Consider the following 24,518-nt stretch of genomic DNA (forward strand, 5'->3'; position numbering starts at 1 on the left):
ACCAAGAAGGCGGATGAAGTTCTGCACACTGTTGCAACTGACTAAGGTGGAAGGTTGGCTTGATTTTGCAGCCGCAGCATCAGCATCACCTGAGCGGCGGCGCGGGCCCGAGCGCCGTGCGTAAAACGCGCTTTCGCAATGCGGCAACGCGTCACCGTTTTTAACGGCCCTGCAGGCCCCGAAGCCGCAGGATGCTCGGAGACACACACACACACACACACACACACACACACACACACACACACACACACACACCGCAGTGGTTTATTAGTATTATTATTTACACAAAAGCACAGCTCAGTTACAAACAGCCCGGAGGAGAGACGTGAAAAACGCACCTGAATAACCGGAAGCTGCATTAGCACCTTAGCACGGCAGCGTTGGGAGGAGAACCGGTTCCTCCTGATTCACGAGTTAAATATAGAAATGCATCTCCTTGGTTGTGTTAATGAAGACTCGAGCCTCCCACACGGGAACATGAGCCCAAACTCATCCTGAATCTTAAATAAGCTCGACGCCGCCTCCTGCGCTTCTGGTTCATAACAGGAGTTGTCTGGAGGGATATTGCTACATTGCGGCTGCAAAAAACAACGAAATGGACGTTTTTAAAATGCTGAACCAGAATATGTACCGGGCCCGCGCACCGGGTCTCTCAGTACTGCCCTTTGCATCTGGTTCTATACAGTCCACGTCAGAAGAATCTCTCCAGACATTCACAAGAAATCTGTGTCCAAACTCACTCCTTATCTAAAGCCCACTGCACTTTTGATGTGAGACCGTCAGTGACCCACGCGTGACCTTTCCCCAAACTGCGCGTCTGGTTCCTGCAGGGAGACTCGGATCCGCAGCTTCCTCTCTGCTTCAATGTTCTGTTAAAAATTAACAGAAAGCGCTCCGCGTCTTGTTGGTGCTCTTTGTCCGTTGGGTCGCTTTTATTGGGGTTTCCGGCCTTTTCATGGACGCAATAAAGACACCAGGACCCTCTGACCACCCCACCACATATATACACACACACACACACACACACACACACACACACACACACACACACACACACACACACACACACACACACACACACACACACACACCACATTCCGCCAGTTCATTTGGTCTACCGGTCCCCTCTCTGGACCTTAACCCCGGCCTAGACCTCTCACGCGGGTTTAAAGAGACGTCGTGCTACCTGGATGGTTTTGGCCGCGGGGTGTGACGCAGGTAATGCGGGGAGCCGCCCGCAGCTCGGCGGTGGGTCATGTGTGTGTCAGTCTGGAGGGAGTAAAGTTGAACAACTATATATTTATTTTATTGTAGAAACACGGAGGGGCAGATTAAAGCCTCAAAGATAACGAATGTGTGATTTTTTTAAATATTCCCATCACCTTTATTTAAAGAAATGGTGATTTTCATTGTAGTTTGTTTTAGATATGACATTATTGACAATATATATATATATATATATATATATATATATATATATATATATATATATATATATATATATATTTCTTTTGGCAGCAACTATTTGCGTATTATATTTTTCATGTTGATCATGAGATTATTATGCATCATATTTAATGCATCATATATGGATGTACATGTTGTTACAGAAACAGCCTGACTTAGACATGGTGTACTTTTTATTTTCATATCTTCTTTCCCGCATCGATATGCACAAAAAGACACATCTTCATGTTTCGGTTGTCTCGCTGTCCTTTCTTTTTATGTATGTATTTATTTCAGCTCTTTCACTATTCATGTGCATGTAAAATGCGAGCAGCGAAAACTGCAAACAAATTCCATAAAGCTGATTCAGATTTTATTAATATCGAACTGGTGTTTGGGAACGGGATGCCCACGAGCGGCTCGGTGCGTGTGTCGGGGTCGGAGCCGCGCAGTGATGCGTCGCTGTTACAACGATCGAATGTGTGTGTGTGTGTGTGTGTGTGTGTGTGTGTGTGTGTGTGTGTGTGTGTGTGTGTGTGTGTGTGTGTGTGTGTGTGTGTGTGTATGTCCCTGAGTGCACTACTGCTAAATAAGAATGCTGAATACTGACATAAATGCAAATGTAAATACTGAACTCTTGTGGTTTATAATGTGTGAAAGTCTTGATTACTCTCAAAGTGAAACCAATAAAAGAGGATTAGAACCTTTTATAAGGCTTTAGTTTTGCAGTGTGTGTGTGTGTGTGTGTGTGTGTGTGTGTGTGTGTGTGTGTGTGTGTGTGTGTGTGTGTACCTACGACTAAACAAACGTTATTTTACTTAAGGGTGTCAGAAACGTGGCTCTATGAGAACATTGTAATTATGTCTGATGTTTTCTCATCATATCCAATAATCACGACGTGTCTGTTTTTTTTTTTTGCATATTTTTCCCACACTAATCTAACATGCATCCATATCATATCTTTACCTTTCATCTGGAGATGGATGCTGGATGAACCGGCTCGTCCCTCGTGGACTGCGTGATACAGGAACTTGATATTGATCTCACTCCAGCATTCCGTGAGTGATGGAACCACATGAGAGGGAAGCGTGACCGGGAGGAACCGGAGACGCTCCTTTCTGCACGCGCATTGTTCCAGATGGAGTGCGCATTGTCTCAGACCTGGACTCGTGCTCTCTGCTTCAGTCCGCTATGTTCCTCTTGAGAAGAGGTTCTGTCTTCCGACGGAACCTCAAGGTGACGAGGACGCGAAACAGCTGATCTGACATTTCCACATGGAAGTGAGACTCATGACGACACATTCATTGCAGTTAAAGTATTATTTTAATTATTTTAAACGTTTATTTTCTTCATTTTCATTTTATTTTATTTACACGTGACAGGGCCATGAACACAGGTGCGGAAACAGATCATTAAGACTCAGATTATTTAAAAACAACAAACACAACGTTAAACTAGCGCAGACCGGAAGCTATTGGCTCTGCATTTAACTCACTGGAGTTGTTGAATGATTATAATCAAATAGGGACATGATCAAACACACATATTTGTGCTGTTGCAAACCATGGTGGCAGGCATATTGCGCATGTTGCGCATGTACACGTCATAGTGAGCAGTACACGTCATATTGAGCATGTACACGTCATATTGAGCCTGTACACGTCATATTGAGCATGATCACGTCATATTGCGCATGTACACGTCATATTGCGCATGTACACATCATATTGCGCATGTACACGTCATATTGCGCATGTACACGTCATATTGCGCATGTACACGTCATATCTTCAGCATTGAGACCATTCAGAAACATGGGCCAAAGGTTATATATCTTTTAAAAACTTTTTTTTTAAGCAAGACAACTGAATGAAGGAAACATCATCAATAGGACCATGATGGATCGATTTACAGAAATAATAATGCAGCTCATAACCATTCCGTTCTGGATGAGATCTAAAGGTGACGTTCCGACGGGCTAACAATGGACACGTGATCCCACTCACATACACATTCTAACACTCATATATTTGTCTAAAACTCATATCCAGCTTTGTAAAGAACATCTCTCCCAACATGAGTTATGATTATGTTTTTAAAAGTACAAGAAGCTGATGACGCTCCGGTGGAAGTTATGTCTTCAGATCCTCATATTTAAACTATTAGATGTCCAAGTGCACGTTATGGATGTTGAAGTGTTCCTCTTTTCACACACAGATGAGAACGGAAATACTTGTTATTCCTTACACCACTAAATATGTTTATTGCTAAAGTGTCCGGTGGAGTTAGTGTCCCTCCTCTTCCTCCTCCTCTTCCTCCTCGTCTCCAGTGGTCGGTAACGCCGCCGCCTGGCCGCCGCCCTCCGGTCCCCGGTTCTCCTTCTTCCACTTCATCCTCCGGTTCTGGAACCAGATCTTGATCTGCCGCTCCGTGAGGCAGAGCGCGTGCGCGACCTCCACCCGCCGCCGGCGCGTGAGGTAGCGGCTGTAGTGGAACTCCTTCTCCAGCTCCAGCGTCTGGTGGCGCGAGTACGTCTGGCGGCCGCGCCTCCGGTCCGCACCTGCGCACGAGGACGCAGGTTATGAGTCAGATATGAACAACAATATATTGGGTTATGGGACATTTTTTTGTTCTACCATTATATATGTTTGAAATCCTTTTCCACCAAGAGAAACATGAAACGTTTGTCTGGTTAAATTCATCATTCTCACCTGGTACGTGTTTTACTTTTTTGTATTATTATGTTTTGTATTATTTTCCTCAGCAAGGGTTTTTCTTGTTTGTTAAAAACAAAAACATGATATAGGCGTTAGAATATATATATATATATATATATATATATATATATATATATATATATATATATATATATATATATATATACATATATATATATATATATATATATGTATATATGTATATATACGTATATATATATATGTATATATATATATATATATATATATATATATATATATATATATATATATATATATATATATATATATATATATATATCATTTTGAAGCAGCAGCCATTTAATTATTTATTTATATTTAGATATTTTATTTTGAATCTTTTATATACTGTATATATATATATATATATATATATATATATATATATATATATATATATATATATATATATATATATATATATATATATATATATACAGTTCATAAGTCAAAATCCAAATCCTGATATGATGTTAATGTTAGAAAAGCATCCTGTTGAAACACATGAGTAAAGGAATATTGTACATGAAAAGTATTGTTGCTCCCTAATATCACGTTTCATCACATTTATAATGAATAATAAAAACATTTAATTCATCCAAACATATTGCATTCTAGCAATTTAACAATATCCTGAACCATTTCCAACCTGTCTGAATCCATAACTCTAATATTTGAACGAAACACACACTTTTAACACGTGTAAGTGTTTCGGTGTTTTCACGCTAACCTGCTGCCGCCTGTTGTCACCTCCACTTCCTGCCACGCAGTTCCCTCGTGGGCTTCGTAAACACCATAAAGCGGTTATAAGGGAGGTGGGTCAACTGTTGGTTCAGCTGCTGTCTGGCAGGAGGCGGAAGCGTTGAACACACTTTAGAATATGAGGAGGAAAAGTGTTTCATGCAATAGAGATTTATTTACATTGAGTTGCATTACACCTGCTAATTTAGATATACACAACCTATTTATATTTACACCACATGTATTTATATTGATATGTATTTATGTTTACATCAGAATCAGAATCAGCTTTAATGGCCATGTAAGTTTGCACATACATGGAATTTGACTCCGGTTTCCATTTGCTCTTTGTACTTTTTCACACACAATATACAGTAAACAAGATACATATAAAACAGATGAAAAAGACATTAAAGACAGTAATAAAAAAAAGTGCAGATAGTGCAGGTGGAAGAGTCTGATTAACTGTTCATCTGTTACATTATATTGCATTACATTATATTACATTATATTACAAATATTTATTATACTATTTATATCTACACAAAATGCATTTATATTTACATTAACTGTAGTTATATTTACACTACATGCATTTATGTTTAAACTATATGCAATTTGATTTATACATATCTATATTTAGGTGTATTTTTTAAACTACCTGTATTAATTATTAAACTACTTGTGGTCATTTGTTCTATTATTGCTCCACATGTTTGTATCTTGTGTTCCGGTTCTGTCCTGAACTCAACTACTTTTGTGCTCCTCAACTCACTGTAGATGACAATAAAGTGGTTATTCATGTAGTTGTTGTATTATTGTTGTATATATTTATATATATACATATATGTGTGTATATATATATATATATATATATATATATATATATATATATATATATATATATATATATATATATATATATATATATATATATATATATATTATTGTATATATTTGTTCTTTTGAGATTCAGACTGCTGCTAGATCGTCTCTGGATTTGACTTCATGAGGAAAAAGAAGAAGATGAAAGCTCCGTGCATGAGTCATGCAGCGCTGAGTCAGGACGGCAGAGAGCATGTGACCTTCTGCCTCCACGAGGTCACGCAGCGCCTGAAGGTTAAGGAGAAACTGGGTCACATGTTCACAGCTCGGAGAAAGAAAAATCTGCATGTTCGGTGCAAAGTGGAGCTGTTGGAGCCGAGGATGAGCATAATCATAACCAGGAAGCCTCTTCATGCCACAGATGAAATACACCTGGTGTGGACATTCCTGCTGCTCCACTATGGGACCTTTGACCTTTCACACTGCAATAAAAAGGCCGCTCATGTGTCTGTGCTAGTTTACGTTAACGGCATTAGCTGCTGCTGAGTGATGGAGAATGACTGCAGAGCAGCAAGGACACACACCATCTGATGGACAACCTTCTGTCTGTCAGTGCACCACAGGGTAAACACTTTCATATAGCTGCCACGTTTTGGATCATTTCTTTTCTGAAATCTGATATTTGGATATGAGGCACTGTCAAATATGTGTCAATTTAAATGCTTTTCTGAAACAGAGATCTGAAGTTACATGGACATGTTTAAAACATGGTGCTGTTGACATTAGACTGAAGTTAAAACTACTGTCACCAGCCACACAAACATTGTCATCATGTTTTAGTAATAAAAGCTTAATACAAGTATGAATCAAGCTGTGAATGTATGAACAAACCCTCTGAACAAGTTGAGAATAGAGAGGAATGAAAGTGTTTGTTGGAAGAGCTGAAAGACTTCTGGCTCAGAGTCTGAGACACATTTAAAGATATGTTTTGTGAAATGACATTTTGAAGACATGCAGGTCAATAGAGCAAAACAATAGTTATCTAATGATATCACCATGGAATTTTAATAAAATGTTAAAAATTATTTTACAGGATCATTACATTTGATTATGTTTAGACCCCAAACATGTGATCTGTGTGAATAGACAAGGTAGGTATATATATATATATATATATATATATATATATATATATATATATATATATATATATATATATATATATATATATATATATATATATATATATATATATATATATATATATAAATATATATATATATATATATATATATATATATATATATATATATATATATATATATATATATATAAGGTTTCAATGTAAACGTTTTGTTCTGTTGTTTCATAACAGAACATATCTGATGAAAAAGGGTCTCTGTAAATGGAAATATGCATTTCTATATTATATCATGGCATTACCAACAGGGAGGTCAGGGTCATGACCTATATTTATGAAATGCTCCCTGTATGACCAAGACATGTAATGCACTGAGCTGGAAATGACAATGAGCCAGCTCGGCGCACGCAGGCCGCCCACAATGCAATGCCTTTAACTTATGCTACGACACTAATGTCTGAGGAGGATAATAAAGCTTTCATTTCATATGGCTTTTTATACTTCCATTTCTTGCTCTTTTTTCCTTCTCACTCTCCCCCTCACACACGCGCGCGCGCACACACACACTGACACGTAGAGTCACATTTGATGTGTTTTGCAGCTCTACTTTTATCGCAAGATAGTTATTATTAATTGACAAATACAAATGGAGGGTCTTTGTCCGTTTGTGCTCCCTTTAGTTCTGTAGCGAAAAAATACAACTTGAATATAGTAAAAATATATAATGTATAGCGCGCGTGCACACGTTTCAGCTAATAGCTCAATCATATTCAAAGGTTCGGTATTTGCACTATAGCATCTCATGAGGCCTGGAAACAAAGCAAATTAAAATTTTGAAACACAGTGTTTTATTTTGAAATATCCCCTCTTGCATTAGATTTATTTCCTCACAATCGTGTTTCTGTGAAGTAAACAGTTTTCCTCTTCGTGCAGATTCTTCGCGCGTAAGAGTCTGCGCGTGTCCGTGAGCGCGCCACGGTTTATCGAAGGCAGCGGCCGGTATGTGTGGGTGACCGAGTGTCAGCAAAGGGGAAGTGTGCGTGATGGAGTGCGCCTAAGTGTGTGTGCTTATCTGTGCGCCGCTTCCTCTCCTTCTTGCACAGCGAGGCGTGCGTGCGCGTGCGCGTGGGTGTAATATTTTCCTGCTCTCGCGCTGTCGGCGGTGATTTGTTCACGGTCGAGCTCGAGTTGGAATTCTCTGGCAATCAACAACAAGACGGGATTGTATTGTGTGCCCACACACACACACACACACACACACACACACACACACACACACACACACACACACACACACACACACACAAACCCATTTAGAAAACGAGTAGTGTGAGTGCACGTGCACGTGCGCGTCCCTGACAGCTCGAGTGTCTGCTTTAATAAGCGCCCATGCGTTTGTTTTATTCGCCGCTGTTAACTGGAACATCCGGGACTTTTCCCCTCAATCAACTTTCAAAGCCCTGGACTGGAATCGGATCTAAATTAAAATCTATAAATTCATTAAACAGGCCGACTGGTTCAACTACAAACACACACACACACACACACACACACACACACACACACACACACACACACACACACTTACACACACACACACACACACACACACACACACACACACACACACACACACACACACACAGTAATAATATGTGTGTGTGTGTGTGTGTGTGTGTGTGTGTGTGTGTGTGTGTGTGTGTGTGTGTGTGTGTGTGTGTGTGTGTGTGTGTGTGGGTGTGTCTGTTTTATTCACATGTTTTATATTGTTTTGTAATAATACAGGCATTGGTAATCCTTAACGTTTTTATTTATTATCTTTTATATTATTTTGTATGATGCTATATGTGAACGTTGTCAATAAATGATTCTCTTTTTGTAACTCAAAAATTGTTTCCCTCATCATAAAGATCACTGTGTAAAACATATTTTTTATCATGCCATAATATTTATTGCCTTTTCTGCCCAGTTTCAAAACAAAAGCCCCAAAGAATTAATCTCTACTTGATAGCAAATAACACATTAATAAATTCATGATGCATGATGATTTCCTTCTCTCTCTCTCTCTCTCTCTCTCTCTCTCTCTCTCTCTCTCTCTCTCTCTCTCTCTCTCTCTCTCTCTCGTGGGCCTTGCTTTGCCGAGTTCACTTTCGATCACACACACACACACACACACACACACACACACACACACACACACACACACACACACACACACACACACACACACACACACACACACACACGCACACACAGGCACACACAGGCACACAGGGCAGTGGGCCTCCAGGATGGTGAGGTGATTGAAATTAATGGGGAAGCCTGCAGCGACGACGAGGAGCCGTCCATAGCTGCCAGGAGGCGCCTGCTAATGAGGAGGAACCTGATTTCTCCACAACTATCTGAGTCTGTGTGAGAACTGCTGGAGAACAAAAAGATACCTGCTTATCTTTTAGATATTGAGTCAATGGAACGTTTATGCCCCCAAATGAACCCCATTTACGCACACAATAATTAATATTGCACTAAATATATGAGCGTCGCGTCTCCTTCGTGGTTCCACGGTGCGAGAAAAATCATCGCTTTTACGCACGCTTTACGCACAGACTCACAACAGTTCCCAGTGTTTACGTGATGCCATTCAGTACGTGTGTGTGTGTGTGTGTGTGTGTGTGTGTGTGTGTGTGTGTGTGTGTGTGTGTGTGTGTATGTGTGTGTGTGTGTGTGTGTGTGTGTGTGTGTGTGTGTGTGTGTGTGTGTGTGTGTGTGTGTGTGTGTGTGTGTGTGTATGTGTGTGTGTTTTCTGGTTCGAGGCCCCGCGTCCATTCAGCGTCCAGCCCGCTGCTGTAGCACAAAAGCCGCTTTTACAATCGGGGGAAAAGGGCAGGCATTCAGAGATCAAACCCATCTGCTAATTTATAGTGTTTATAGTTGTTTTTATCGGATTGTGGGTGACGGTACAATGGCACAATGGGCTTTTCAGCGGTGCCAGATAGCATTGACGGAGAAACACAAGCCTATCGGAGCGACGAGGCCGCGCCGAGCGGCAGCCAGACACCCGATATGAGCGACACCCGCGAGCTACCCGGAGGGAAGACTGTCTCTGGAGGCTTTTCTTCAAACGACGCGGGATAACACTCACACACAATACCGCCTAATGAATATTCACTGAGTCTTAAATTATGGTTTTATGGAGGTAGCAGAGCCATAAAAGATCTGCAAAGAGAGAGAGAGAGAGAGAGAGAGAGAGAGAGAGAGAGAGAGGTTGTAAAAGAGAGAAAGAGACGGGCAGGAATAGTTCAGCTACCGGCAGCGGCCGCTGCGCAACCGGGCCAACAGTTTAAAGAGCGTTTAACGAAATTATTGGGTCGATCTAATACCATCCCTCCTCTCTCTCTCTCTCTCTCTCTCTCTCTCTCTCTCTCTCTCTCTCTCTCTCACACACACACACACACCACCACATCACCCCCTGTTTACTCAACACCCTCCCTCGCGGCTCTCTTCAACTCACCTGTGAGGCCTCAAATGATCTCATCGCCTCTCATAACTGTTTCTACTCCCCTCCCCTTCCTCCCTCTCCTCACCTGAGCTTCTCATCCAGGGGTAAATCCGTGGTGGCTCCTCCTCGTTTAACTGCTGCTGCTGCGGGCAGCTCTGCCTCCTGCAGGGCGGCTCAGACAGCCCGTGGAACCGCTCCGCGGCGCATCCCTGCGGGGAGAAGCTCGGCGGCCCGGCGGCGCGCACTTCCGCGGACTCGGGAGGATGCGCGCCGGGCCGGGCGCTCCCGCCTCCCCGGTTCAGAGACCAACAGAGCGGGGAGGAAGAACAGGAGGGGAGGAAGGAGGAGGAAGGAGATGAAGGAATGGAGGAGGGAGGGAGAGGGCCACCTCTCCCCCCGGAGGCATGGAGGTGATATCCACTGGACACGAGGGCGCACGAAGAAGACGCGGCGGGAGCAGCGGGGGAAGTCGGGAAGGGAGAAGTTGGATGGTCCGCGAAGAGAAGCGCGGAGCAGCTCGCGGCGGCTCGGTGGTATTTGGAAAACAGCGCGTTGGCGAAGTCGAGCGAACTCATAATTCGGCGCCGGTGATTTGTAGGCCCGGGGCGCTTTATGTCCACTTTTTTTTTATGAGGCACCGTGAATTATCGGCGGAGCATTACTGTCTCGATTTACACAAAAAAAACATCAAAAAACACCCCACCCACTCTCCTCCTCCCCTCCCTCGCAGAGCACGTGACCATGTGTCCATGTGATGTCAAGATGCCCAATGGCCGACGGGGATTCCCCTGGAAGCAATATTACAACGAAATTAGAAGTGACGGCTGTAAACACACACACACACACACACACACACACACACACACACACACACACACACACACACACACACACACACACACAGACAGACAAGTCCAATCTATAGGATGCAATCAATACGCAGCAGCTCGGAACGTGTCCACTAATCACCGCGCGCATGTAGAGCTCCGACATAAAAACGGCTGAGGCTGACAAACATCCACTTAAATCTCTCCTGCACGGCTTGCTGGGATGGAAAAAGGGTGAAGTCGTGCACAAAATAAGAAAAGATTTGTTTTTTAAACAGGCAGAAAGCAGCATCAGATGTGATATTGATTAGACTCGGACTGGAATGGCTCTGGACACGTGCGTAAAGTGGCCGAGAAAGACGAGAAGAGGAGATGGATTTCCCCTCATTTAAAAAAAACAACCGTCCTCTCATCCCGCTTTGTGGAGACCACACATGCAGAAGAAAGAGTCCCACTGTTGTTCGCACCCTGTACAATGTGCCACTGCTGACGTCACGGCCGGCAGACGGCGGCGTCACAGCGGAGCGGGACGTGTTTCCACTGTGATAAATCTTTACGCAGTAACTCTCACAGCGAGAGATTGCAGCTGCCAATCCAATCCAAACATAAAGACTCACAGGTTAATATTCATCACTATTGAGTTCTGGGAGTATTGAAGCTGTAAGCTCGGCAAACACAGCGCGAGTCGCTGCGCGCGTTATGATGCCCTGCGGCGACAGAAGAAGAACAAGAGGAAACACATTATAGCTGTTGGTCTTTCAGGACAAGCCGCCGCTTTCCTTTGACTTTGAGTCTGATTTGGCACCGAGTCCTGCCCGCAGGCGCAGAAGAACACTCACCTGGCCGCGCAGGTGCGCAGGACCGCGCTCAGATCCGTGCCCGTGACGTTGACCTTTTTCAGAAGGATGCAATCTCTGCTCTGAGTGTAATGTTTAACAGGCCGAAGTCATGCGTGCGTAAACAAAACCTTCCAGTATTCTATGTGTTTCTTCTTCAAAGGAAAGATGTGGAGCGGTGAAAGGATTACAAAGAGGTTTAAGACACACATGCTGAAAGGACACTGTGGGGCATTTCCCATGTGTGCACGCGCATTGCGAAAACTCCCCTTTTTATATAATTATTTATTCACCGGAAACCTATGAGCAAAATGTATATGCACAAAACATTTCGCCCTCTCGGTGCCATAAAGTCCTCTACCTGCAGATCAAGGGCCTTTGGGCATGTTGTTGGAACCGGACGTTGGACTCCAGTCTGCGCGTAAAATCACATGTCCGCTCGGCTATTCAGAGACGTGTCCACAGAGCCGATAAGAGTGGAAGAAAAGGGTCTCTGTTTTTCTTTTCTTTCCCATGAACAGGTTCTCATGCATCGACATCAATAGGCTGACAGCATTCCGACAGAACAAGATAAGCTTTGTCGACTTTGAAGAGCACCAAACCTCAAGGTTCATTTAGTTATTTTATTGACGTCTTTGCAAAGCACGTTTGTTCATGAAAAGTGCATGCTGTATAAACAAAAAACATGATTATGATTAAAGGGTCATCTGTTGGCCAGTTTGGGCCCATCTGGTCGCCTTTCCTTTTAGAACCGAGCTGTAACTCGTGTATTATTGTTATCGTGTTATAGAGTTACAACATCATTTAAAACACCTTTGTGCATCTCTGATGGTTTTCTTTCTTTAAATCAGGTTCCTCATGTAACATCGTTGCATCACCTCTTGACCTTGACTAGTCAGTCTGTTAGATGTCAACAGGCCCTGCAACATAAAACCCAGCTGCGTCATTGTGCACCCCAATGCTGCTTTTGGATGGAGACACTCCCTCGGCTGGGGTTGACTTCCTGTAGCTTCCCACGTGGGACAAATCGCCCGTTCCCCAAAGTGATGCCTACATGGAAACATGATGAGACACATGTTTGGTGTGTGGAGTCCCCATAACTCCCCCATAACTCCCCCATAACTCCCTAAGGTCTGCGTAAGGCGTAAGCAGTCGAAGTCCAGCGCATGGAGGCAGATACGCGTGCGTAAATACGCACGGTGGGTGGTGTTTGATCTCCAGATGAAAACAATCCGACCTCAAGTCGTCATCGTGATGATGATGGAAAGCAGAGTAATAGTGAATGTAGAGGGCTGTAATAATGTAAGTGGCGGTGGACGACCGGGCCATAAATAAAGTGGTGTTTGGATGGTGTGTGTGTGTGTGTGTGTGTGTGTGTGTGTGTGTGTGTGTGTGTGTGTGTGTGTGTGTGTGTGTGTGTGTGTGTGTGTGTGTGTGTGTGGCCAAGTCTGCTGTTTGAAGAGGAGATTTCCGATTCGGGGCTTAAATGTTTGGCCTCGTGAACTGAACGGTTTTATCAGTCTGGGCGCTGACAGTGAGGGAGGGAGGGAGGAAGGGAAGGAGGAAGGAGGCGAGGGAGGAAACGAAGCGCGGAGAAGTAGGAAAGCGTGGATGACAGCTGCCTTCTTTCTTCTTCTGTAACATTTGAGTGAAACGCAGGTTAGTCAGGAAGTCACTCAAAACGGCTTCACATTAAACGCAGAATGCAACACGTTTTATTACATTTTTCCTCGTTTTTTATTTTTATGAATGTTCTCTCTCTCTCTCTCTCTTTCTCTCTTTTTTATCTGCACTGTGCGCATGCTTTTTACCCCAAAAAAAAGAGGAAAAAAAGGGAAGACAACATAAAACAAAACACCATCGATCAAAAAACGAACTAAAACAACAATTAGAGTGTAAAAAAGAGACCCGACCTACTAAAACGGCATAAATAGGCAGTTTCATGTTGTTGGAAATTTCATTAATTGCAACGTCATCATCATCATCATCATCATCATCATCATCATCATCATCAATCAATCATTGCCAGAACAACAACAACAACAACATAGAAGTGAGAAGTACAGTAAAAAGTGCACCATCATCATTTTTTAACTTAAAAACTATACAGCTGCCAAAGATAAAATTGTTAATGATAAACTTCTAACAATATAGAAATGTTTCCACAATAATTGTTCCACAAAGAAAGGAAGCTATTCTTTTTTTTTTTTTTGCTTGTTTGTTTTAAACACTAGAGTAGACTATGTTGGTTTGACTCGGATGGATCCACGTCCATCAGTGAGTGTGAGTGTGTGTGTGTGTGTGTGTGTGTGTGTGTGTGTGTGTGTGTGTGTGTGTGTGTGTGTGTGTGTGTGTGTGTGTGTGTGAGTGAGTGTGTGTTCTTTTGTTTTTTTGAAGTTCACTTTCTTGCTTCGTTTTTTCCCCCGCGGTTTCTACAGTCAGAAAGAGTCAGAGGCGCGCGGCCCCTTTCAGTCCGTCCAGGCCGGTCGCCATTTTGGAGACTCAAGTTCCTTCTCCGTCAATTGGATTGTGGAGACAGCGGAGCAGTCCAGTGGCCTCACCCAACACTCACCCTCACCCCAACGTGTCCGGACACGTATGCCCTCCATCTTTACCCCTCCTCCTCCAAATTCCGCCGCTTTCCTCCCTACATTTGCTTGTGGGTTTTCTCGCAGCAGTCCTCGTTCCCGGCGGCCTGTGACCCCGCCGTCCCCGCCACGGCCACGGCCGCCGCGCCTCCTCCGCCTCCCTCAGCGCCGCCTTCGCCGCCTTCGCTCCCGCCGCCGTCCCGCAGCTCCTTCTCCCGCCGCTCCCTCTCCACGGCCTCCTGCTCGCTCTTGCTGCTGGGGAACTTGTCCTTGTTGTTCTCCTTCTTCCACTTCATCCGCCGGTTCTGGAACCAGATCTTCACCTGCCGCTCCGTCAGCGCGAGCGCGTGCGACACCTCGATGCGGCGCTTCCGGGTCAGGTAGGGGTTGAACAGGAACTCCTTCTCCAGCTCCAGGGTCTGGTAGCGGCTGTAGGTCTGCCGGCCGCGCCGCCTGCCCGCTGCTGCATGGAGGGAGGGGGGAGGAGGGGGAGAGGGAAACGACATTAGTCGAGGTAAAACAAACTCTACGCTTTACATCTCGGTGGTCGCTGGTCACCACCGTTCATATACGTGTAGGCCTATACCGGAAGTTAGCATTGCTGATTCATTCAAGTCAATGGGATATATTTTTTAAAGCATACTAACAAGTGTTGTCATAATTTTCACAAATTAACACCACTTTTATGATTTTTGAAGCGTGAATGCCATTGGCAGAAGTAAAAGGCTAACGTTAGGCTATAAAGGAACTACAACACTGTCACATGACTTCCAGTCCCCACGAAGCTAAAGGAGGACTGGTGGCAGACATGTTGTCCATGTTAGCAGCTGCCTTTGTAAGACACGTAAACTCTTCTAAAGTCACAAGCAATGTAGTTACTGACGTGTTTTATGTTGTAAAAGAAAACGTTCAAATACAATTTCAGGTATTCAGCCCAAAAAAACTCTTAAGACCAACTGACTTCACGAAGAGGGAAACAGAGGTGCAAAAATGTTCATTTCTGGGTTTTAGAATTTGGTCCTATACATGTGCATGTACATGAAAAACAAACAAACATACATCATTTCCTACCAGATTAAAAATACTTGAGGCCGAGGTGCTGCAGGGATGACATGTTTTTGGAGGCCAACCCTGGAAGTTAGCATCGCATCGGTTTTCCCGTTGGATTTCAGTTTACTGCAGAAGATACGCTCTGAGATCAGGTCACGATTCACTTTTTGTTGAGCAAGATGATCTTCCCAGAAGAACACAACTTTTATGACTTTTGAAGCGTGAAGCAAGTGAAGCTAAAGGTGACGAGTCAGCGTGAAGACATGTTGTCTCATGTAGACATGGTTACATGTGAGGTGTTTACTGACTTATAGAACAACACATTAAAGTAACGTGAGCTTCTTTTAGCCACTGACGTTATTTCAGGCATTGCACTCTTCCACGTTGCACATTTATTGCACTCTGTTTATTGTTAAATGTTTTTTTTGTTTATTGTTAAAAGTTCAATGTTATGCACCTCCCGCCAGGACAAATTCATTGTATGTGAAAACCTATATGGCAATAAATGGTTTTGATTCTGATTCCGATTTAACCAAAATCCCATTGACTTTGAGAGGAGGAAACCGGAAGTGGAACTCATTTCCAGGTTTCATGACTCATTCCTGCGGCACTGTGTTGCTACTCATGAAAACCAAACACAACTATCCCCTTATTTACAACAAGTCTCACTATTTAAACATCCTTGTTTTACATTTCGAGCAAAAACATGTCGAATGTCAATAATATTCACTGAATAATCAGTACTTTTGATGAAATAATAATACACACACACACACACACACACGCACACGCACACGCACACACACGCACACGCACACGCACACACTTCTTAAACATGAAAGAACAGGATAACAAACTCTCAGGGTCCAATCCATCAGGAACGCTGCAGCCACACACCATCCGTTAATTGCAGTTTATAACATTAGAAAACCCTTTCATATAACAGAGACATACCGAGCACTTTAGAGGTGCACATTAATATTTCATGCTGTAAATACATCATAAATACTTTTTAAAAGGGAAAAACGATCCCGCACCGCGAAGCTCGGGACAGAGAGAGCGCAGCTTTTAAATAAGTAAGACTTTTAATTAGAAGTGCAAACACTAATACACACACAATATAACACACAATATGAGTGAAGATGAAGACAGAACAACATGAATCTGGTTTTCATCTCTGTTTTCTGCACAAGTAAAAGAAGAAAAGAACCCGCGCATGCAGGCAGAGGAGCCGTTGCGCAGACGCAATATAAAAGCCATAAATACTTAATGAACGCACAAAGGTTCAGACGATGTGTTTCTGCTCACAACGCCGGGCGAGCGTGGGAGAAAGAGGTGCACCGTTTTCAATGAATACGCTGTTAAATATCACCAGCGGCCTTTTATGAACCGAACATGCTGGAAACCTTTTTTATTTTGGAAAATATATTTCCTATTTCCATCAAATTGGGTGAAAAATATAAATGATTAAAATAGCAAAATGTTCCAACTTGGTACACATTGAAATACATTTATAGATTTTCCTTTAATGATTGTTCTTCTGTTTATAATAACTATGCAGAAGTGTAGAAGTTATTTCAGAATAAAAAAGGGCGAGAAAAACCCACAATGAACCGTGAGCAGTTTACTACGGGACATTTAGCTTAATGATGATCCTTTTTGATTATTGCACCATAAAAGGTAGCTCTGCATGTGCCACGAGAATATATATATATATATATATATATATATATATATATTATATGCCACATGAAGATTCAAAATAAAATATATAAATATAGATAAATAAATAATTGTTTAAATTGTTTATGCAATAGTGTTCAGAATTCAAATAAGTCCTGCAAACTAAATAAGAAAACACACACACACACACACACACACACACACACACACACACACACACACACACACACACACACACACACACACACACACACTAGGACCGTATACATTTCTGGATTAAATTAAGGAAGAAGGTAATGACTTCAATGGAAGCGCATGTACGTTTTATAGTCTATCTCCATCCATATCCATTTATATATGTGTATATATATATATATATATATATATATATATATGTGTGTGTGTGTGTGTGTGTGTGTATATATATAATGCACATATAATGTATACCACAAAGTTAGGCAGGATGCTTGAAAGAAATAAAGAATAAGTGCTGTGACTCTCGCGCACACATGCACATAGTCTGTGGGCACATTATGGTAAAGCAGCCCAGACAAGGGAGTCTTTATGGAGATGCAGGACTCGTAAGTGATGTGAATGTCTTGTATGTGTTATCTGTCACGCGGCTGGCGCCGTGATTTCGTGCTGTGGGACTCAGAAGAGAAGCCGGCGCCACATTCGCCGCTGTCAGCAGCCATGAATTAAAGGGAACGTGGAGCACTTTTACAGGATGAGATGACAGCGCGGACGCCTCGATGCGGAGATTAGTATTTTTCTCCAAAGAAATCCAACGTGCACGCGGATGGATTTGAACTCCCGGTTGGTTCACGATATGCGTGTCGCTCCAAACTCATACAACTAGTGTGTGAGGGGATAAATCCAACAATGTGTATAATTTATTTGCTCTCTGACGGTCTGGGAAAATGCTACAAGCCTCGCAACGTTTTTAAGAGCTGTTATATATGAAACCTTTTACGGAGCCAATTAGATGAGCCCTAAACAAACGCGCGGCGGTTGGCAGTTGACATTTTGGAGGAAGGAGGATCGAGGTTTCCACTCGACTGAAGAGACGACGAGGCTCACTCTGCCGCCTCATCACGTTTTATATGTTGTCTGTTTTATTCTGTGTCGAAGTCGCAGTCACAATCATAAAGATTGGGGTGTGTGGGGGTCGTTTGGGATCTGGAGATCCAGACCGCGGAGTGGGGCCTCCTCCTCATGCAGCTTAAAGGTGTGGAGGAGAGATCCCTCTTTATGGAACAAATTATGGAGCGCAAACCCCCTCGTTAAAGGGGGATTTCCGCGAGAGGCCCGTCGGCCTACTCCAATAAATCCTAAGAGCCGACTCATCTCATCAAACTGAGCTGTGACTGTATCTGTAGCTGTTCTCGGACTTAACGCGCCGGGTTTCCTGTTTTGGTTTTCTCTCTTTGCCCCCCACCCCACGACCCCCTCACCCACCGACCCCTCTGCATGGTCGGCGCGGCCCGGACCGGCACGCCGTTGAAGCGCAAGTGTTCGGGAACTATGAATCACGAGACTAATCGCTGTCATCGTTGGTTGAGAGGAAAAGGAACCGAACCCCGTAAGATAGTCACCTCAAGACCCCCCCAAAAAACCTCCGCGCTTTAAGAGCTGCATGGGCGAGGAAAAGAGCCGTTACGCGCACATGTGGGGAGCGGCGGCGCGCATGAGAGAGAGAGGGGGGCTTTAAAATATAGGTTGTGACTATTTACAGGCAAACAGTAACGCAGATCAACACGCACACACACACACACACACACACACACACACACACACACGCACACACACACACACACACACACACACACACACTGATAGGGGGTACTGAGAGAGAAAGTAGTGCGTACACGTGAATTAGCGATCATATTATTATCACCGCTGTATGTAGCAGGTGAGAGTTTGATATGGAAGGTGTGAGAAAGCAGCTAGAGGTGAAAATATACGGACCTGTTTTTTAAATTATTATTATTTATTTATTTATTTATTTACGAGCATAATCATGAAGCCACAAATGTCCTGGAAAGGCGGTGTAACCCGTCTGCTGTCCCACTTTGAGAAAATACAACCGAGAACAGAAACAGTAAAGTCTCTTTCAAATACACACACACATACACACACACACACACACACACACACACACACATACACACAACAGCGCACGGCCCAAGAAATATGGGCTCAAACTAAATAGGCTACTATCCATGTCAATCCTCTCTCTCTCTCTCTCTCTCTCTCTCTCTCTCTCTCTCTCTCTCTCTCTCTCTCTCTCTCTCTCTCTCTCTCCGCCCGTCTACCTGCGTGTCTATGTCTCTCTACCGGCACGGCGCCTCTCTTGCGTCATCGCTCTTGTCGGTGGAGTTGGTTTTTAAGACGTCGATTATAAACTCGGCTTCTCTGTAATGCAAATACATATATTTATTATTCTCTCTCCCATGAATCACATTCCGCTTTAAGATTTATGATCGGATGGAGTCGGATTCTACCCGGGGCCTGATCCATATTCACAGACTGGTCGCGCAGCCACAAAGACCACTAAGTGTCCACACACAGACGCGCGCGCACACACAGACGCACAAACACACGCACGCGCAGGACAGAACAGCTTCAATCTGAGCCACACACGCAATAAACTCGTGGGATGATGTTGGGTGAGGATCAGACCCCGGACTGAGTCCCCTCTGTATCTCCTGTTATACCCCCTCCTCCCCACAGGCAAGTCGTAAAAGCGAAAGAAAAAAAGGGCAGTAAAAGTTTAACCCGGGTCAGAGCCGCATGTCTGTGTGCGGCTTGAAATAACTCCGACAACTCTCTCCCATCTGCTCCGAGCAGGGGCTCTAATTTTTGAAGGTGGTGTGTGGGGGGGAGGGAGGGGGACTAACACCCTTACCCCCCCCCCCCCTCCCCTCTCTCTCTCGCCTCTGTCTGACCGCTCTCTCTCCCCCCCTCTCCGGGCTTCCTCTCCGGGCTCTTCCCGGTCCATTCTCTCGGTATATGACTGGCAATTAAGCCCCTAAAGTCATTCACAAGTTTTTTGGTGCTGCCAATAAAACCATAAACGCGTTTTATAATCGCAGGAAGTGAGATTACCCTGCTGCTCGAATTGCTTTTTCACCCACTTTCCCTCAACTTCCTCCTCCCGCTCTGTCTGCGTGCTCCCTCCCGGAGGAGCAGCGCTCCGCTCCGGACACTCTCTCCACCTTAACCACGAGGCTTTGACCGAGAAGCGGGGGAGTGAAAATAACACAAGTAGTATTTTTTTTTTAGCTCTCCGTGTCCTCACCTTGCGGCCTCATCCAGGGGAAGAGCTGCGTGGGCGACGGGCTCTGCTCGGTCCCCTCCGCCTCCTCGGCGCCGAGCCCCGGCGCGCTGCCCAGCTTACAGTCGCTGTACTGGACCAGGTCCGCGTCCTGCGCGCCGCCGAACAGCGTCTGCCGCTGCAGGGCGTCGTATCCGTAGAAGTTGCCCGGCTCGCCGTGGCACGTGACCGCGCAGGGGCTCTGCTGGTACGGGTTGCTGGGCAGTGTGGAGGCGCTGTGGTGGTAGAAGTCCTGGATCTGCGGGGCGTGCTGGAAGCTGGCCCCGGAGCCCGGGCCGTACACCACGGTGGGCCGGCTGCCCGCCAGGTCCTGCGCGAAGCCGCACTCGTAGTAATTCGGGCGTAGCGAGTCCCCGCTTTTGTATTTGGAGAAGAGCGAGTTGACGAAATATGAACTCATCTTTTGTGTCGGCGGTGTGTTGTGGTTTCAGTTTGTGTTCTGGCTCGGCAGGAAGCGAGCGGTCAACTCTTTTTCTCCCTCTTTTCTCCCTCTTTTCTCCTTTTTTTGTTGTTGTTGTCGCTGCTTCTGTGTCGAGGCGCAGAAACACCGACACGCGGACACACACACACGCGCGCGCGGAGGGGAGGGAGGGAGAGAGAGAGAGGGGGAGAGAGGCAGGTCCGCCGCCGGTGTCGGGGACCGTTGTTGTGGTGTTTCCCTTCGCGGCCGCAACGGACGAGCGGTGCGCGGAAGCGGCGACGGCAGCCGGCCGGAGCGGTAAGAGCCACGGCACGCGCGACAACCACCACGACAATCACGCCGATTCCATACAGTCTCCGGCGAGGAAGAAGAAGAAGAAGAAGAAGCGGCGGCAGAAAAGGAGGAAGAAGATGAGGAAGGATAAGAAGAGGGAGAAGTGGAGGAGGAGGAAGGGCTCGTGCGCATCACAATTCCGGTGTTCGCGCTGTAAGCGGGAGCCCTGTCGCGCTCTCAAACGGCTATTCCGTGATTTACTCCTCTGCAAATGAGTTGTTTCATATTTTCTCTCCCTCTCTCTCCCTCTCTCTCTCTCTCTCTCTCTCTCGCTCGCTCGCTCGCTCGCGCGCGTTCTCTCCCTCTCCTCTCTCAGCTCCTGGCCCCGGTGTGTGTGTGTGTGTGTGTGTGTGTGTGTGTGTGTGTGTGTGTGTGTGTGTGTGTGTGTGTGTGTGTGTGTGTCGATTTCAGGGATAATTTGCATCTATTATCAGCTCTTCATCCCATTGGCTTTTCCACGCAAGCAGACGAGCGTGCACGAAGCGCGCACCCACACACACGTACACGCCGAGTCTAATACACTTTCTTTTCTTTTTTTTTCTCCTTCTCTTTTTTTTGGGAGGGGGTCCGCGCACGCGCGCCTCCCAATACTAGATGGTGGTCTCCCGACTCCAGGAGCTGCGCGAGCCTGCGATAATGCAAAGGGAGTGAGGGAACGAGGGAGGAGAGGAGGAGGAAGAGGAGGAGGAGGAGGAGGAGGAGGAGGAGGAGGAGGAGGAGGAGGAGAAGGAGGAGAATGGGTGCAGCATCAAGCGAGAAAGGAGGAGTGTGCGCGCGTGCGCGTTAATGAGAAGTCTGCCGCTTTGCATCTGATCAAGTGCACACACACACACACACACACACACACACACACACACACACACACACACACACACACACACACACACACACACACACACACACATACTGCTAGTCCAACCAACCAAAAGCAGAAGAGATGGAATGTTTTTTTTTTTTTCACTTTTAAAGTTAGATTGAGGCTGGGTGGTGAGGATGATGATGCTGGTGGGGGAGCAGGAGCAGGAGGAGGAGGATGAGGAGGAGGGGGAGGAGGAGGAGGAGGAGGAGGGGGGTAGTATTGCATTGAGAGCATCTCTTGCATTAATTGATCTTCCCCCCCCCCAGCGTCTATTGCTGCAAGCGGGAGCGAGCGAAGGGAACGAGGCCCGAACATTTTAAGCAGCCTTGCACGAGAGAGCTTCAGAAAGAGAGAGAGAGAGAGAGAGAGAGAGAGAGAGAGAGAGAGAGAGAGAGAGAGAGAGAGAGAGAGAGCTGTCTAATTGGTATTGGTTTTAACAAGTACCGGCCTATAAATGTAATTGAGGTTTTAAAACCCCGAGTTGTCAGACTCTCTCTCGTCCTCTCATTCAAATCCGACTGCTGCTCTCTCTCTCTCTCTCTCTCTCTCTCTCTCTCTCTCTCTCTCTCTCTCTCTCTCTCCATCTCTCTCTCTCACACACACACACACACACACACACTATTTTATAAATAAAATAAAAATTGGGCTCCTTGGCCGCGTGCATTCTGATCTTCGTACACTTTCATAAATATGAGGTCCACAAAGGCGCGAGGAGGAAAGCTGTAAACACGTTAATAACTAACTGAAGCTCGTGGAGGAGGGCAGCGTGCTGTTGTCTCTCCGTGTTCACGTCCCAAGCAACACAACAAGGAGTTGTTTTACGTGGAGGCCGTAAACGCCTCTTCCCTCCCGGTTATTGAATTGTCGTTTCTTCTTCTTGCTGCTGGTCCTCCCTGTAGAAGGAGGGTTCGGTCTGACGGCGGAAAGGTGAAGCTCGGCCTTGGAGAACAGCCGCGCTCGTAATAAGAAACAGCGGGATGTCCTCAAGACCCAAACACGGGGAGACGGAGGCGTAACGTCCTTAAATCTGAGCCCGGGACCGGCCTGCAGGATCCGCTCCCTCAGAGAGGGGTCGGTGATGGGGGTCCACCAAACGGGACCCAAACCAGCGTGTTCCTCTCTTTGCGGCTCGCTCACATCGGCCAAATAAAAATTTAAAAAAAGCCATTACCCGATAAATTAATTCATTTCATTTAGCTGCACCGGCCGGTGACGAGAGGCCTCATATGTCGCAGCAGCCTGACTCACTGCGTGGTGGCGAAGCAGCTGATTGCACGAGCCTCTTCCTCGAAGAGTAATTGCCACAGTATTTTACCATTTTTATTTTTTAAATATCCAATTTACTTTCCCGGAATATGATTTTTTTTTGCACATGCCGTCAAAGTCAGTTATCGGGTGATTCCTGCAGCACACTGCACGCAAACACCGAGCGCGTGAAAGAAAACAGCATCCTCTGCACTAATTACATCTTCACGCCGCAGCAGTGCACGCGTACGTGTACGTGCATGTGCATACTATACGTGCTGGGTGTTGCTACTGCTCACATTTCTATGAGGAAAAAATGTTATTGGCACTCAAACGGGTGAGGTGCGCGCGTCCTTGGTGTGGACTTGGCTGCGGGAATAGAACCATTTCCTGGCAGCATCCTGCACGTCTATGGGTTTTTATTTCCCAAGGCCTCACCCACCCGCACGCACGCACGCACGCACGCTGCGAAAATGACCTGAAAGTGTCTCAAATGTCAGAATGTCCTAAAGCAAAGTCAGAGAGAAGTGGCCCAATCACCTCACTGCTTAAAAGAGCCCTCTTTTAGAACACGCATTAAGAGGAACGCAGCCGGTTTCACCCCTTTAAAGTTGCCCGTGCATGTGCGCGTGCGTGTGCGTGTGTGTGTATGAGAGAGTCCTCAGTAAAAGGCAGGCGAAGCCTCGGGTGAAGTCTGTGTTTTCCTCTTTGTTGGTGGAGCACGAGCGCCATCAAGCGGTGGGCTGCAGCGCGGCCGCGGAGGGGAGGGGCTGCGCGCGGCTTTATGGTTCTATTAAGGCGCACATAAAGCTATACAAGCTGCTTTAAAATAAAACTGCAGGTTGTAATCGGAGGCCAGGTGTCAGGGCTGATTTGGGGTTTGAGGAGAAGAGTCAGTGACGTGGTGAGTCCGACTAAGTCTGTAGAAAACACCAATACTGCATTTAAA

General features: G+C 45.3%; 2 protein-coding genes across 2 annotated transcripts; both read right to left on the minus strand.

Moving 5' to 3' along the window:
- Positions 1–2,833: 2,833 nt before the first annotated feature.
- LOC306750449 (homeobox protein Hox-B7-A-like) lies at positions 2,834–10,965 on the minus strand (the record flags this gene model as incomplete). Its single annotated transcript, XM_079233870.1, has 2 exons — positions 2,834–4,006; positions 10,476–10,965. The coding sequence occupies 2 exons, from the start codon at positions 10,963–10,965 to the stop codon at positions 3,732–3,734; spliced, it is 765 nt and encodes a 254-aa protein (XP_079089996.1). The 3' UTR covers positions 2,834–3,731.
- Positions 10,966–14,700: 3,735 nt separating this feature from the next.
- On the minus strand, positions 14,701–21,191 carry hoxb8a (homeobox B8a; the record flags this gene model as incomplete). The annotated part of the gene is made up of 2 exons (XM_079232651.1): positions 20,676–21,191; positions 14,701–15,104 (listed from the first exon to the last, which is right to left on the minus strand). The coding sequence occupies exons 1-2, from the start codon at positions 21,109–21,111 to the stop codon at positions 14,701–14,703; spliced, it is 840 nt and encodes a 279-aa protein (XP_079088777.1). The 5' UTR covers positions 21,112–21,191.
- Positions 21,192–24,518: the final 3,327 nt, after the last annotated feature.

The sequence above is a fragment of the Taurulus bubalis genome (assembly GCF_910589615.1).
Source record: "Taurulus bubalis genome assembly, chromosome: 17".
Lineage (NCBI taxonomy): Eukaryota > Metazoa > Chordata > Actinopteri > Perciformes > Cottidae > Taurulus > Taurulus bubalis.